This window comes from Rattus rattus, chromosome 1 (assembly GCF_011064425.1).
Source record: "Rattus rattus isolate New Zealand chromosome 1, Rrattus_CSIRO_v1, whole genome shotgun sequence".
Lineage (NCBI taxonomy): Eukaryota > Metazoa > Chordata > Mammalia > Rodentia > Muridae > Rattus > Rattus rattus.
Genome location: NC_046154.1, coordinates 207,132,748 through 207,144,017, shown reverse-complemented (window position 1 = coordinate 207,144,017; position 11,270 = coordinate 207,132,748). Strand labels below are relative to the sequence as shown.

The 11,270-nt window shown below is 39.4% G+C and overlaps 1 protein-coding gene across 1 annotated transcript in view; it reads right to left on the bottom strand.

Annotated features, from left to right (window-relative positions):
• Positions 1-572: 572 nt before the first annotated feature.
• Cpq (carboxypeptidase Q) overlaps positions 573-11,270 on the bottom strand; it is a 247,703-nt gene continuing 237,005 nt past the window's right edge. Inside the window, exon 5 of the mRNA XM_032914237.1 lies at positions 573-729. Coding sequence (XP_032770128.1) covers positions 595-729 — 135 coding nt within the window. The 3' untranslated portion in view covers positions 573-594. The remainder of the gene's footprint in view (positions 730-11,270) is intronic.

Below are 11,270 nucleotides of genomic sequence, written 5' to 3'. Positions count from 1 at the left end.
ACTTCAAAACCACCATTCAGACAATAGACTCTTGATTCAGACTATTCCTTTGTTTCAAAATTCACTCCATATCCACTCTTTTGACTAGCCCATCAAAAGGAAATGTATATTTATTTGCAAATATGGTCATCAAAAGGAGCTGCTATTATCCATGTCTTCCAATGCCTATTCCTCTCATATATATCTAGGTCCAGTTTCTCCTACCATAACTACAGAATCATTCTTTTACCATTAAAGCATTTCCTGATTTCCATGGAAAGGTGACTGGCTTTTCCCACTATTCTCACAACCTTATTCTATCTTAAGAGAAGAGGAGGAGAAGTCTGGAGCAGTTGGTTATTCTCTGCATTTGGCCATGCATGGTCTGGTTTCATCTCCAACTGATATGGTTTTATGTGTTCTGGTTTTATTTGCTTGTTTATTTTTCCCAATAGATGATACTGGAATAAAAGTTTCTTTAAGGGATAAGTTTTTCTTGGAATAAACTGAGAAAAAATATATATAAACTGCAGGAGGATCTCTCAACATACCACAAAAAAGAATCCAGCTTCTATACAGAGTTAACATATCATTATTGAGACAATCACATGTGGTTTAAAGACTTTCTAAATATTTACCAAGATCTTTAACAAGTGAGAGTGCTTCCCATGATATGAAGGCTCCACCGCCATCATCCAGGGCACCCTGCCCAACGTCCCAGCTGTCCAGATGTCCACTGACCAGGACAACCTAAAATAAATAATAAAAAGAAGGAAACACTAAAACAAATGACATCAAAGAAGACACATTCAGGTATTTCAAACACTAAGATCAAAATTCTTATATTTGTCGTAGAATGTGTCTTGAGACACATATTGTTTCCAGTGGGAAACTAGGCACAACAGCATCCATACAATTCCATGTTCATTTTCAGAGTAGCAAGAGTCCTCCCGATGTACCTTTCTACTAATAATATTGTAAATGCTTCTTTTATTTCCTCAGAAGAAGGGATGAGATAAGAGACATGCCCAAGCATTACAAATACATGGCTTGAGCTGAGCCCAGAGCATTTCTATCTAACTATCCCAAGGCTGAGGCCTGGAAACGTCTAGCTTCTATACAATCTAATCTTCCGAAAGTCCAGATCTTGAAGGCTTCAGTTTCCAGCCTCTGTCTGTTAACCTAGGCCTAGAATGATTCAGCCTCCTCTGAGACTTGTTGCCGAATAAGCTCACTGCCTAGCTCTTTCTTAACTCTGGCTAGCTGGCTCAAAGCTGACCTCTAAGCTGACCAATTCCATTGGCTTCTCCTGGCTTCTGACCAAACTGGTCTGCTTGGAAAAACTGACTCTGAACTTCACAAACTGAACAGAACTGCATGAACCTGACTGAACTCAACTGCATTCAATGGAACTGCACTGAACTCAACTGACTTGTCTCTCTCTGCATTGCTTTTAAGTATCCTCTCTTTCTGTCTGTTCTCACAAGAGTTGGACATATTTTGACTCTGACTCATTCTGCCAAATCTTTCTATGATTCACCACTTTGTCTGCCACTCAATTAGATGCCATCATTTGGGATTAAAGGTACAAATGGCACGTGGGTATTCCAGCCAGAGAGATAAAGGTATCTACTAACAAGGAGTCTACATCCCAGCTGGATCACACAGACCTAGGTCTTCAGATTTGATCTTTGGCTGAGTAGCTACGTTTCTGGATTAAGATTCTTCTCTATCTTCCCCATTCTCTTTAAGCTAAATATTGTACACAATTTAACTATTACAACATAATATAATCTTGACTACTAAGGGCATTGGTTTATTGCTGATTTTTCATTATTTTATGGCTTAAAGTAAAAATTACATAGAAAGGAGCTCAAGACTTCAACCACATTCTCAACTGGTTATTGATTTTAGAATATACTTAATAAACATATCAAATTTAATTTAAATGAAAATGAGAACAATAATTTTTAAAATTATTGTGTTTTTTACATTATAAATTACTTTGGTATTTATAAGTAAATAAGACTTAAAACCTAGCTCTAATTGAATAAAACATTTAAGAGAGATCTCTTTTTATGACAAAAAGAGAATTTAAATAGTATTTAAAGGAACATTAGTAATTTTATTTCAGAAAACATGAAAGTGATTTCACTAGAACTGAAATAAACTTTTTCTTTCATTGGTAGGGATTGAATCCAAGGTCTCATGAGTGATAGAAAATTACTATACTGCCAAGTCATACACATAGATGTTGGTGAATTAAAATGTATGTGCACATCTCTAACAAGCTGAAGACCATGAAAAGTGGTGCGATGTCAAGAAAGTTTTGATATAGAAATATCGTTGTCCATATGCATCACATAATATGCAAAGGTGGATCAGAGAGATTATAGAGCTAGATAATGACTTTAGGGAAAATGGCTTCATCAACTTAGAGTAGGCAAATTTCCTAATAGATGCCAAAAAAAAAAAACAATAAAGGAAAGTAGTAACTTAGACTTTACCAAGTGTCAAAAGTATCTCCTCATTCATGGACCCCTTTAAGAGAGTAAGAAGGTATTTTGCTAGGAGAAAAATCCATGTCTATACCCAATAAAGGACATCCACACCAGAGTGCTATACAACTATCCTGGAAAACTATCTTACCTAAGCACTGTGAACATACACACAGGCTGTGACTCAGAACTCTCACTTCTAGTTGTATGGTGTATGCAGAACTGCGTGCATGTGTGTGGGTACTCTAACCAAGACAATTTTCTTAGTTCTAGGAATAGTTCTGTCCTCATCTGAAAAAGAAAATATCCAAGTCTCTGTTAAAAGTAGAATGAACAATAGTATTCATGAGTGGAACGCCACACAATAGTAAAAATGCAATACATAATAAACAGCATGAAGAATAAAAGAAGCCAGATACAAAATAGTGCTCTGTGTATATTTCCACCTACATAAAACATAAAACCAAACAATTCAGAGAAGTGGTCTCCTGTGTCAAGGAATATGAGAAAACAGAAGGAGGTATGAGGTGAGCTTCTGTGGAGCTATCCTGCTGCTTCTGATGTGGGTGCTGATAATGCAGGTGTGTTCAGCTCACGCAGTTAGCATGTGTGAACTCTCCGTGACAACACTGAACTCAACAACATTTTTAGAAATTAATGTACAGCAAACTGTCAGAGAATGAAAGCTGAACCAATATTCTTCATTACTTTGGGGAGAGAATTTGTGGCCTGTAATATCACTGTGACCTCTGCACTGCCTATTCACTGAACAGCTGAAAGATCTCCTGATGACTTACAGGCGACCCAGCCTACTATGACTTCATTGTAGTCACAAATAAGGATAAGGCTCCAGACTAATAAATGGCCATATAATGAATCCAAATGAAACGTTTCTAAGGGGGAACAGAAAACAACAACAATAACAATGATGATGATGATGATCGTGTGTCATAGCAGAGTCTTTTGACCTAGAAAGTGGTGTCATCCAGACAAGTCAGGGTGAGATCTGGTCATCATCCTCACAGCCTAGGACCATTGTTCTATCAAGACTGTCTCAGACTAAAATGTCAGAATATGTTTTAATTAATGTTTTCATAGTTCATTCAGGACTACCCACATCACGGCAGCCATCATTTTATATTTTTGACTTCTTCTACAATCACTGACATCATTTTATAACTATATTTCTTTGTGTCTCTTATAAGCTTCCACTCCCCAGATAGCAATTGCTACTTATAATAGCAGTTATGACATGAAGGAAGGTTTAGAGTAGTAAAAATCTAAATTATGAAATATATGCTCTGATTTTTAGCACCGTGCTATAGAAGGAAAAAAAACATATCATTTAGATTGTGAGGGTTTGAAACATTTTTCAAATCGTAATATTGGGGCTCACAATATGATGATTATAAATTCAGTATTTATTTTAACAGGAGCAACAAATTTTTAAAGAAATTTTAAAAGAAAATTTGAAATTTTCGTATTGTTAATTCTTCTGCATATGTGTAGAAAACAGCAGTGAAAAATTAATTCAAAATAGTATCAGACCAGTTTCTACTGCAGCCTAGAAGACATCCAGAAAAATATACAAATCAAGGGCAGCTGAGAACCTGCCCTTGGTCGGGGTTAGGCACTAATGAGCATTAATTGTAATAAAGGTGCATCTGACTTAAGCAAGCAAAACAGAAACAGATGACACATGGCAGCAGTAAAGTCAAGATTCACAAAATTTAGCACCCGGTAAAGAGGAATATCATCCCTTCATCCTAATTCCCTAGAGCCTAAACAGTACGCACAGCCAAGAAAGCAAAATTGAGTTATCCAGTCCCCCTGTGGGTTGCCACCTAGGAGTCAGGCAGAGCTCTGACCAGTTCCTCCTCTCAAGTGGACTTTCCATTACCTTTTCTTCTAAAGTAAGTAAACAATAAGAGAACTGAAAAAAAGCCAACAAAGACAGCAAGAGCAGCCATGAGAAGACAGTAGGAAGGAGAATGGGAAGCCTAGTGCTCTGAATGTGAGGTGTGTGTTCTCTGTGAAGCACACATTTGCATATCTCTAGTAACTATCAGAAGCTTGGGTCTGAGGAGTGAGGGAAAGTGCTCAGCAGGAGGAAACTGGATATAGAGAGGAAACTGGCAGTCTAGGGAATGAGGCTGGTAGAGTGTAACCCCTGCCAGGCTAGTGTGGCTTGGAAAGGATAGAATTAAGGAAAGCAGAAGACACAAATGTGTTCCCTCTTCTGTTACTGGGATGTCCTCAGACTCTAGATCCACGTGCATTTGCCTGATTAAGAAATAAATGAGAAAACACATGGCAGAACGAGAAGGAGAGACTAGCCTGGGAAGCTGTGCATTTTTATGAAAATGTTCTAATGTGATTCATCAGCGAAAAAAATCATAATTTCCGTCAACAATTTTATTGAGTTCTTATTATGTACTAGAGACACAGAAATAAGTAAATATTCTGAGAGAATTGCATTCTGGTGGAGGAGACAAAAACAAAGTAAATAAATATAACGTAAGTATAGTGTTTTATGGTGTAAAGATAAATCTGGGCATGATGTCACATATCTGTGATCTCAAATCCAGGAGGCTGAGGCAGGTCGATCACCAGTGTTAATTTAGTTAGATTACATAGCAAGTCTATGTTACAAAAGGATAAAGAGAGGAAGAGGTGGAGACAGGGGGATAGGGAGAGAGCAGAGAAAACAGAAAGGACATTGGCAGAGATTGGAAGTTCTCTCCCTAGGGAGATGGTATTTGAATATGGAGACCTAACATTCTAAGCAGCTTGAAAAAAACGTGCAGAAGCTCTGAATGGAAACAAGAAGAGCACATTTAAAGACTGATAGAAATCTGGTGACTTAAGTATAGCAAAAGTAGTTGCTGGAAAGATGTAGAGGCTATGGGAGCTACACAAGCATACAAGTCACAGAGTAGAATTCCTCTCTACTGATGAGGGACATGTGGGACTCACAGCATCCTGTTTATGTGCACAAGTCACTGCTAGTGGGTAAACTGTAAAGAATTCAGAGTGAAAGAGGAGAGGAAACAGGACTATTTGCCAAAATTAATTCATCCAAAATCAGTTTATGAGGAAAACCAGCTAGCCATAGGAACAGGCTGTCCCCTCCCTACCTAAGAAAAAGCAAAATAATCCATAAAACAACTTTCTGAAAAGCACAACATTAATTTGATCAAGAGGGCTACATCTCAGGGGATAATGTGGACCTCCAAGAAGAAATGAGAGAGCACTGTTGGCCTTGAGCAGGGAAATCAGGAAAGCTGCAATGTGTATGAATGGGAGTCAGCACAAGCACTTAGAATCCCTGAAACTTAATGTCTTAATTACTGTTTTATTGCTATGAAGAGACTCCATGGCTATGGTAACTCTTATAAAGAAAACCATTTAATTGAAACTGGCTTACAGTTTCAGAGGTTCAGTCCATTATCAGCATGGTGAGAAGCATGATGACACACAGGCAGGCATGGTCCTTGGAAAGGAGTTAAGAATTCAACATTTGGATCTGCAAGCAGTTGGAAGCCCCAGGCTGCGGCTTCTGAAACCTCAAAACACACCCCTAGTGACACACTTCCTCAGACAAGGCCACACCATTCTTATTCAAACTATCAAAATCAGGTAGTTTTCTAAATCTTTCCCACAGGCCTCCACTCAATGACCCCAAGAAAGACTAGGGATAGGGCAGGGGTAAAGGCTTCAATGGTACTGGGATCTGGATGCTGCTGGAAGCAGGCCATAAACATACTTCCAAGACTCTTTGTGTGCAGTAGAAGACAGTCCTGCACATCACTTCCTGCACAGGTCAGGGGCTATAGACAGAGTCATTGAAACTACTTTGTTCCCTGTCTCTCTCCATGACAGACAACACCCATAGCAAAGTCTTCACATCCAGGGTACCACAAGGACAGGTTGCAGAGACTTAGTTCTGTGGTATAGAAAGGCAGAGTATGGGTAGCCCAGGATAGAAATACTAAGAAACCTCACTCTTGAGATCAGATACCAGGACCTGGTTAGGACTAGGGAAGAAAAGAACAGGAAACCAAGAAGCTATGCTTTCCAGACCAGAATCTTGAGCCTGAGTCACTGGCAGACTGAACAGCATTCATCTGGGGAAAGATAAGCAGATAGGCACATGGTAAGGTCCAGACATGCAAAACTTCTTAGAGCCAAGGGCAGATGAGACCCTGGGCCAGGAACCCAGACCCAAAAACAAAAACAGAAGAGTTTTAGCTTGCAAAAATATAAACATCGAGGTTAAGAACAGAATCGATATTCAAACCTAGCTGTACTCTGAGTAGATTTATCCAACTCTCTTCCTACTAATGGCTACTGAAGAGAGGCCATATTATGTGTTGAGTGTAACAATATTAGTGGCAGGGTCTCCTGGCCTCCTACACATGATATCTAGTATCTGGTAGGAATGGTGAACTACAAAGTAGGCAAAAAATATGACCTGTTGTTACAGAATATAGTATTCAGCAGGGCCAGACACAAATATTGTTGGGACATTTAAGCTATTAGATGAGGATTGCTTTAAAAATAAGTAAAATGTAGATCTAATGAAAAGATGGGGAGTTTCATTAGAAATTAGAAAGACTACAAGACTGAACTATATATGCAAAAAATATAGCATATTTATAGTGACCTAATATTTATATTTGCATGTAAATAATGTAAACTTTCATTAGCTTTATAGCTTTAGCAGAGTGTAAAAGATATTTTAAAAACAAGGTACGACATGGTTAGACTTCAATCAATGTCAACTCCTGAAATTGGAATCACCACAGAATGTCTTTGTGGGAATTTTCAGAGATGTTTAACTGGGGAGAGAAGCCCCAGCCTGAATGTGGGCAGCATCTCACATGGAATAAAACCAGAAAAAAGGAAAAGAACAGAAAAGCCCTTCCATTCTCCTATCCCTACTTCCTGGTCAGTACCATTGATCAATCTGCCCCTGCCATCCCCATCCACACCAGGATAGACTCAACCCCTCTAACCTGTGAGCCAATTAAAACCCTCTTCTTTTAACCTGATTCTTGTCAGGTATATGGTCAAAAAAAAAAAAAGAGTTGGTACAGAAAGTTGGTACCAGAGTCAGGGTTGTTGTTATGCCAGCCTGACCAAGTGGATTGCAAATATATGGAACATGGAACTGGTTTATGGGGAAACTTTAGAAAAGTTCAGATCTATTGGACACACAATATTTAGAATATTATCTTTAAATTTTTAATGACTCATTCTGATGGGAATGTTGAACACCAGAATGAAAAAAAAATACATGTAAAGAGAACCTATATCTCAGGAGGTTCCATCCATGTGGAATAAACATTGTATCAGGAAAGGTTGAGAGGCTATTCACGTTACTCTGTGACAAAGAACCTGACTGCTTTCTGCTAGGTTCTGAGATTCTGAGTGAGGTTTACATGAAAAAATACATACTAATTTATTTGGTGGGGAAAGTTCATGACAGCATGCATCCAGGCTGTGGCTTGTTACTGCTCACTGATCCTAGTATGATCCATGGCTAGAGAGAATACAAAGAAAAGAGAAATATACTGTTTGGTGATAAAGGAGTAAGTGACCTTAAAGTTGCAGACAATCACAGAGAACAGCTGTCACTGTAGCTACCAGCGATAGGCTACTCCCATGACAGCAGTTATCCCCCATTTTACAAATACATTGCCCAGACAGATCAGAAGCACACCAGGCCTGTTTGCTTTTGGCTTTGGGGGTTTATTTGCAGATTCCCCTTCATGCCCCTAGGTTAGCTTTGTGACATGTATTTTAAAGTATCCAGGAGTCTCAGGATGACACAATTGGATGGCTGACATATTTCCAGTCTCATGGAATCTTTAATTTTACAGCAACAACAATAATTGTCTGAAAAATAGGATCTATGAAAATGAGGAAGAGAACCCACACCCAGGTGCTGCTGCTGTTATGCTCCTCTGGTTTCTCCTCAATGGATGATGTGAAATTCACCTTTGGTTTCTTTTCTTTAATACAGAACTTTTTACTTGACAGCAAAACTGAACCTGCCTCACCATGCCTAAACACGAAGTTTAATAAGGACTTTTAGCATTAATTGATATGGACAAGTTAGTAGTCTCTAAAGAGCATTTTCTTATCCATAAGACAAATCTATCTGTGAAGCCTTTTGTGAGAGTTAAATTTTATGATTTATCCCTACCACTGTGCCTGACACAAATACGAACTCCTTAAATGCTTGCCATTGATTTTGCTCCAGTTATGTATCAAGATGGCCTTGAAAATTGTATGCGGTTCTCTCTTGGAAAGATTTCCTTGGGATTTTGTAGACTAAGCAAAGATTCCTACAGATTGCTTCACCAAGCAGTAGTTCTATGTAGCAGTCTATGTGCTGCCACTCTCCAGTAGAGAGACTATCAATCACAAGCACATGTTATTTAGAAATGTGACAAATATTTTTAAAATGTTTGCTGAGCCCAATTTAACACAGCATGAACTTATTCCATTTGGAAACACATATGTGCCTTAAGAGAGCTGTATTACATTCTTATTTGCATAATGTATTGCAAAGGGTGAAAAGTTATAGCTCAAGCAATCGAAAACACATAGCCATATTTCAGGAATCCTAGACTTACTAAGGAACTAGGAAGCACTAGGTTCAAGTCGAAGTCTCCACCACGTTCCTCGGGTTCATTTCTTCTGGTTTTGATAGTGCCAATTTCAAGCAATTGCAATAACAGAGCTGATGGTACTAGGCATGGCATGGCTGTCTCTCTAGTTGGGCTTGACTACAGGGAGAAAGCATCAACATTCTGACATGGTTCATGGAGAAATGAGATACATAAGCTGACAGTAAAAGCATTTCCTGTTACCACATCTTAGCACCTTTTGGATGGAGACATTGCTAGGAGTAAAGAGGTAGAGAGTGGAAGAGAAAGAGGAATGTTAATTTTTGTTGTCATTGAAGACATTTGTGTTGCTAAACTTTTTAAAGATCAGGAAGAAGATGCCATGGCCAATTTATTGATCCAATCATGTATTATTTAAGATATGTTCCTTCAGCAAACTGAAATAAGTCAGGACATATCATCATGCTGTCTTTGAACTCTTTTTTTTTCCCAGAGTGAAGATCATAACCTTTAGAGGAAGACAGTCCAGAATATGATCTTTCCTTCTGCCATTGACTGAGGACTTCCAGGCAGCCCTTGAGCTGTTGGAGTTCCCATTTCAATGTATCAAAATGAAGAGCTTAACATCTGTCCCTAGTGCTACCACAACAGCCATTGCTCAGTGTGCCTCTTTGAACAAGAGGTATGTTCCATTTGTCTAGTTTTGTAATCTTCTTGAGATTTAATCTGTTTTCTTATTAACTGAATGCCTGCCAAACAGGTAAGTTGTGTGTAGTTATTGATATGGCTTTGTCTGATAACAGTTCTGAAGCAGTTGGAGGACAAGGAATAAATGGGTGAAGGGAGCTAGGACAAGACCATACTAGGAATAGTTTGAAAATTCAAAGCCTGGTATTTCCAAGTCAGACAGACATCAACTGGGAAGAGGAGACAACTGTGCTTTTCCCAACAGCATTCAGCTGAGAAATTCCAAACTCCTTCACGGAAAATAGCTTTGTCTTTCCTTCACACACCTACACCCTCATAGGCTTATAATACAGTGAAGTGAACTGTTTAGTAGTAAAGTGTGATTCAGAAGAAAACAACATTTACATTTGTGGTCAAATGCACATTTAAAATCCATTCTCCAGTACCCAGATTCCATGAAGATGGATCTGGACTCTCAGAAGTGGGGACAATGCTGAAAGCACAAGGGAAACAACCACTTCTGCTCACATTCCTGGTCCAAGAGTAACCACTCTGGAGCCTTCTGGACACAGGAAGCAAGGAGAAGTCAGGGACAGGTTCCTTCCTGTTACCTTCAAAGCTGGGAACTGAAAGCCAAGCTCCAGGAATGCTGATACAACCGAGAGCAGAGGTAAGAGCACCACTTCGGTTCTGACGGACCCACCTGAAGCCCTCAGGACACAGGGACCCAGGAACAGTCTGGGAAGGATCCTTCTGGTTTCTGCCTGCGCCCAGAGCTGACCCAGTCCCACAGTTCTCTGTACCCAGTTTCCATGGGGGAGAGAGGTGAACTTTCAGAAGTGCTGGTAATCCTGAGAGCACAGGGAAGACCATCACTTCTGCTCACATTCCTGGTCCAAAAGGAATGCACCTGGAGCCTTCTGGACACAAGAACATAAGAGCAGTCAGGGACAGGATACTTCTGGTTTCCGCCTGCACCCCAGAGCTGACCCTGTGACAAAGTTCTCTGTATCCACAGCCCTCTGAGAGACAGCCAGTCTCCAGGAGTGCTGAAACACAGGCTTGCAGGAGGGTCGAGCCACTGTCAGAGACAGCAAGGAGAGCTAACATCAGAGATAACCAGATCACTAGAGGCAAGCCCCGGAACCTAAGCAACAGAAACCAAGACTAGATGGCATCATCAGAACCCAGTTCTCCCACCAAAACAAATACTGAATACCCCAACACAATGGAAAAGCAAGATTTGTATTTCAAATCACCTCTCATGAAGATGATAGAGGACTTTAAGAAGGGCATAAATAACTCGATTAAAGAAATACAGGATAACACAGGTCAATGAGTAGAAGCTCTTAAAGAGGAAACACAAAAATCTCTTAAAGAATTACAGAAAACCACAACCAAACAGGTGAAGGAATTGAACAGCCCAGGACCTAAAAATGGAAATAGAAACAATGAAAAACATCACAAA